This window comes from Trifolium pratense, linkage group LG7, assembly GCF_020283565.1.
Source record: "Trifolium pratense cultivar HEN17-A07 linkage group LG7, ARS_RC_1.1, whole genome shotgun sequence".
Classification (NCBI taxonomy): Eukaryota; Viridiplantae; Streptophyta; class Magnoliopsida; order Fabales; family Fabaceae; genus Trifolium; species Trifolium pratense.
This window is the reverse complement of record NC_060065.1, coordinates 15881973-15887721: the sequence shown is the minus strand read 5'-3', so window position 1 is coordinate 15887721 and position 5749 is coordinate 15881973. Positions and strand designations below refer to the sequence as shown.

At 36.3% G+C, this 5749-nt stretch overlaps 1 protein-coding gene across 1 annotated transcript; it reads left to right on the top strand.

The window, feature by feature from the left end:
- The first annotated feature begins 286 nt into the window (after positions 1 to 286).
- On the top strand, positions 287 to 5499 carry LOC123898047 (anaphase-promoting complex subunit 8). The gene is made up of 4 exons (XM_045948896.1): positions 287 to 547; positions 622 to 928; positions 3649 to 4899; positions 5018 to 5499. The coding sequence occupies exons 1-4, from the start codon at positions 462 to 464 to the stop codon at positions 5105 to 5107; spliced, it is 1734 nt and encodes a 577-aa protein (XP_045804852.1). The 5' UTR covers positions 287 to 461; the 3' UTR covers positions 5108 to 5499.
- Positions 5500 to 5749: the final 250 nt, after the last annotated feature.

Sequence of the window (5749 nt, the reverse complement as noted above, 5' to 3'; positions counted from 1 at the left end):
TCATCACTACAACATGCACCAATATAACATTCAAAAACTTAAAAGAGAGCATAATACGTAGCGGTAAATAGGTAATTTATTAATACATAAACCAGTGGGTGAATGAGTTTTGGGTGTGGGTTTGATATTACTCAAACTCACACTCATGTATTCGGATGCCACCCGAACCAAAACTCAAACTCAATCAACTCCGGTTTCGCCCGTTGACTTGAGTTTGAGTTCGGGTGAATCGATTGGATTTGAGTCATCCTGCATCAAATGCTCGAGTGAAAAAATTGAAATGGTCATAAACAATAAACAATTACTATTTTTCATTCCACAAAAATATAAAATGTTAGCAAAATTTTGAATTCAAACCAAAAAACGCCGTTGTAAATTAATGTCGTAGGGGAAATGAATTTGTAGAAATATAGAACACAAACACAGTTTCAAAATTCAAACGATAGTTAATCCCTCTTCTCATGAGTTCCAAAGAAAGTTGCAGAAGCGAACTTCGCATCGCAATTCGTCAACTCAGCGATCGATGTCTCTATTCTTCTTACAAATGGTACTACTAACTCTAACTTCCCCAAACCCTAATCTCTCTCTCACTCTCATTTTCCTTTTCATATTCAATTTCAGGGCGGCGGAGCAATTGATCGGAATCGAGCAAGATCCGTCGAAGTTTACTCCGTCGAACACGAGGTTTCAGCGTGGAAGTTCAAGTATTCGACGGAAGTACCGAACGCATGACATTACGGCGACTCCAATTGCCGGTGTTTCGTATGTTGCTACTCCTGTTATGGAAGAGGATGAACTTGTTGATGGTGATTTTTACCTTTTGGCTAAGTCTTATTTCGATTGCCGTGAGTATAAGAGAGCTGCTCATGTTCTTCGTGATCAAATCGGTCGGAAATCGCTTTTCTTGAGATTTTATGCTCTCTATCTGGTTAGTTTTGATTTTTTTCTCATGTGCTTTCTTTATGTTTTTTTACTCTAGGTTTTTATTTATGTTAATCAGTGGGATATTGATGTAGTAGTAATATTATGAAGGGTTTGGTAGAGTTTGAATTTGAACTTTGAATAGGTTGTCATTAATATGCTGATGGCACATTCTTGACTTTAGTAAGGGCGAGATGGTAATGTGAATGTAGTGGAGGGTTAGAAATATGACAATTATGATGTATGTGTTTAATTCAATTTTCGTGGGAAAGTCTGTTTTGGATTACAGGATGTTTGTGCTTGTCTGATAAATAGGTTGTGATTAATATGCTGATTTTGTTGGGAGATTTTTGCTATGATGTCAGTCGCGAATAGCACAGCGGAGTGGTCGACCCCAAAATTATTATACATTTAATACTAATGAACACATAATTGCTGAAAATGAACCAAATTACTCAAACCCTTTAAATGGGAAAAGCTCTTGCGAATGCGGCCACAACGGCTATTACTTAACTCTGGGATGTTATGGCGCGTATGGGGGCGGCCACCCAGCTTCACATGATGCGATGCCTTGTGAGCAGTGCTATCTGCCACTATCAACAACATAGGACTTATATTATATTTACTGTTGTGAATTGTGATTGAAGCTCAATTCCCATAATTGTTGAAGTGGGGGTGTTTCCTAATTTACTGAACATATAGCAACATTATAGGGCAGAAATAGTGGGCAGTCTATGTTGTCTTCTTTTATTTGATTTGAGCACAGTTACAATGGACAAAGCATACCAGCTGACTGACATGTCATATCTTCATGGTTCTCTCGTGTTAAGATGTGTGTCTAGAGTATCTATTTCATTATGTTATACAATTTTCTATGCCGCCCTCAAATTAAGGAGGACATGCATGCCTGCTATCAAATTAGTATGTCATCAATCAATCTGTATTTGCAAGTGATACAAGAAATTTATATCATACCTTAACAGTGAAGGTTAAAGGGTTTGTCCCAGCAGGTTCAAAATTGTAGTCCCATGCAATAGTATCAGGAATCCTTGTTCTAATCTCTGCACAAATACTGGCATCCAGCGAATCTACAGATCTTATGGTTCCCTCGTGTTAAGATGTGTGTCTAGAGTATCTATTTCATTATGTTATACAATTTTCTATGCCGCCCTCAAATTAAGGAGGACATGCATGCCTGCTATCAAATTAGTATGTCATCAATCAATCTGTATTTGCTAGTGATACAAGAAATTTATATCATACCTTAACAGTGAAGGTTAAAGGGTTTGTCCCAGCAGGTTCAAAATTGTAGTCCCATGCAATAGTATCAGGAATCCTTGTTCTAATCTCTGCACAAATACTGGCATCCAGCGAATCTACAGATCTAAATATGTGGAGGGAGCATATTAAGACACAGATAAGACACTTCTATAAAGTTGTTTTGATACTAGAGTTCTAAAGAATGGTGAATGATCAAGAATCCTATTCAATAAACTACCATTATGGCTATCACTCAGATAGGAATATCATCTTCCACCGAAAGTTCTTAATTCACAAAGAAATTTCCATTCTGTGGAACTTTTGTTTATAAAAATTAAATATTAAGAAATAAGGTCTAAACAATATAATTGGCTATCAATAATCTAATATTTTGTTTCTATCCGTCACATTTATATCAATTATCTATGAATATTTTGGTTCTATGAATAACCTAATTGGGTGTAGAAGGGTAGAAGCTGTTGGAATTTGATGTCAACTATTACAGGCCTTTTGTTATTTATGACTCATGTGGGAATGATTGCTCAATAGCATGGTGATTTTCACTAGTAGGTATTGATCATGCTTAGTTAGTTTTATTCAAGCATGAATGGTCTAAAGCATAATATAGGACTTATATTATATTTACTGTTGTGAATTGTAATTGAAGCTAAATTCCTATAATTGTTGAAGTGGGGGTGTTTCCAAGTTTACTGAACATATAGCAACATTATAGGGCAGAAATAGTGGGCAGTCTATGTTGTCTTCTTTTATTTGATTTGGGCACAGTTACAATGAACAAAGCACACCAGCTGACTGACATGTCATATGTTCATGGTTCCCTCGTGTTAAGATGTGTGTCTAGAGTATCTATTTCATTATGTGATACAATTTTCTATGCTGCCCTCAAATTACGGAGGACATGCCTGCTATCAAATTCTAACTGGAGCTGTCTTTTAAATCTGATCATTGCTGTTGGAAAGTAAGTGGGATGTGTAATTACTGGTTACTGATTAGAGATATAAGGCATGCTTATATTAAATGTCACAGCCCAGTAAAACTTAAAACTCTGGCTATTGGCCTCAATTTGTGTTTGTAATTAATTTATCCTATTAACATTTTGATTAAAAGAAATTGTTTCTGAATAACTTCGTAAGAATAAGAAATAGTTTTATGCCGGAAACAAAAACAGAAAGAACGAGAGGTTAAAAGTATATCTGCAAGTTTCTTCAATGGAAAAATTGCAATTTTATTCTGTAATATATGAAGGTAAGCCCAATACCAAAATCAGTAATTTCTTGTTATTACTTGTCTGTTATTCATGTAGTGTTCTTTCTGTTTCCCAAGCAGTCTTCAGGTCTTTCTTTTAGACATTGTCAATTGTCATAATGTGTAGAACTGCATTTTTTTTTTGTTTATGGAGTTTCACATGTCTATAACATCTTTGTCCATGCTTTTTGCTTCTTACAGGCGGGAGAAAAGCGTAAAGAGGAAGAGATGATAGAACTTGACGGACCTCTGGGTAAGAGTGATGCTGTGAATCAGGAATTGGTTTCTTTAGAGAGGGAGCTGTCTACACTTCGCAAGAATGGCACAGTTGATCCCTTTTGTTTGTACTTATATGGTCTGATACTGAAACAAAAAGGCAATGAAACTTTGGCACGTACGGTACTTGTGGAATCTGTAAATAGCTACCCTTGGAACTGGAATGCCTGGACTGAGCTGCAATCCTTATGCACTACAGTTGATATATTGAATAGTCTTAATCTCAATAGTCATTGGATGAAGGACTTTTTTCTTGCCAGTGTCTATCAAGAATTAAGGATGCATAATGAGTCTCTGTCAAAATATGAATATCTACTTGGAACTTTTGGTTTTAGCAATTACATTCAAGCTCAAATTGCTAAAGCTCAGTACAGTTTGAGAGAATTTGATCAAGTTGAAGCAATATTTGAAGAACTGCTGAGGACTGATCCTTACAGAGTGGAAGACATGGATATGTACTCTAATGTGCTATATGCTAAAGAATGCTTTTCTGCTTTGAGTCACCTTGCTCATAGAGTATTCATGACTGATAAATACAGACCCGAATCCTGTTGTATTATTGGGAATTATTACAGTTTAAAGGGGCAACATGAAAAAGCAGTTGTATATTTTAGGAGAGCCCTTAAACTGAACAGAAATTACCTCTCTGCTTGGACACTTATGGGTCATGAGTTTGTAGAGATGAAAAGCACTCCTGCTGCTGTGGATGCCTATCGTCGGGCTGTTGCTGTAGATCCGCGTGATTATCGTGCTTGGTATGGACTAGGACAAGCTTATGAGATGATGGGTATGCCTTTCTATGCGCTTCACTACTTCAAAGAAGCTGTATTCTTGCAGGCAAAAGATTCCCGGTTGTGGATTGCTATGGCTCAATGCTATGAAACTGACCAGCTCCGCATGCTTGATGAGGCAATTAAGTGTTACAAAAGAGCAGCAAATTGTAATGACAATGAAGCAATTGCTCTGAATCAACTAGCAAAGCTTCATTCAGAGCTGGGACGCCCCGATGAGGCTGCTTTTTACTACAAAAAAGATTTAGAGAGGATGGAATCTGAAGAGAGGGACGGACCTAACATGGTTGAAGCTTTGTCCTATCTTGCAAAGTATTACAAATCGACAAAAAAATTTGAAGAAGCAGAGGTTTATTGTACTCGTCTCCTTGATTATGGTGGCCCGGTGAGTCTAAACTATTTTACTACACTTTCAATTTATTTTATAATAATAATAACCATGCTTTCAATTTCAAACAATTTGTTCATACCAAATCATTTAACAATCAAAATTATTCTTTTAGGAGAGGGAGAAAGCCAAAAGTTTACTTAGAGGGATGCGATCGACAAAATCTAGTTTCCCTCCATCAGATGGTGATCATTTTCCTCCCTAATTTCTCTTGATGAAGCACTGGTTTAATGTGCTGCATTTTCCAATTTTGGTTGCAATGTATTATCATACTTTGTACCAAAAAAACGGGCTAAATGAAAACAAGAAAATGCACTAGCATGCTGCTGTAATCTAGTAGAGAGGCGTCATAGCACATTTTAAGTCCAAAGTGGCGATCTGGTTTACAAAACTACGCGTCTGAATGAACCCAGAAAAACATTTCTTCTTTTCTATGATTTGGTAAAGAAATTAGGGTCCCATGTTTTTCATTTAATTTTAGTTGTAGAATAAGCACACAGAAAACAAGGGAAACTATCTCATTTGCAAACTACTTCCTATAAGGGAAATGCATTCAATTTTTTTTGTTGGTCAAGTAGACTAATGACTAGAATTTAACCTTTCAGCTTTGTTTGGATTGATTTAATTGGATGGAATGGTATGAAATAACATTTCATTGTTTTTGAATTTTAAAAAAATGGATGGAATTTGTTAAAAAAAAAAAATGGATGGAATGGAGAATGGCGGGATCTATTCCATCCCATTCCATCTTCCATCAATTTTGTTCCCCTCCAATTTTAGGATTGGGAGGTATGGGGTGGAATCATTCCTCTTACCTAATATATTACTAATTTGTCCCTGTTATTTT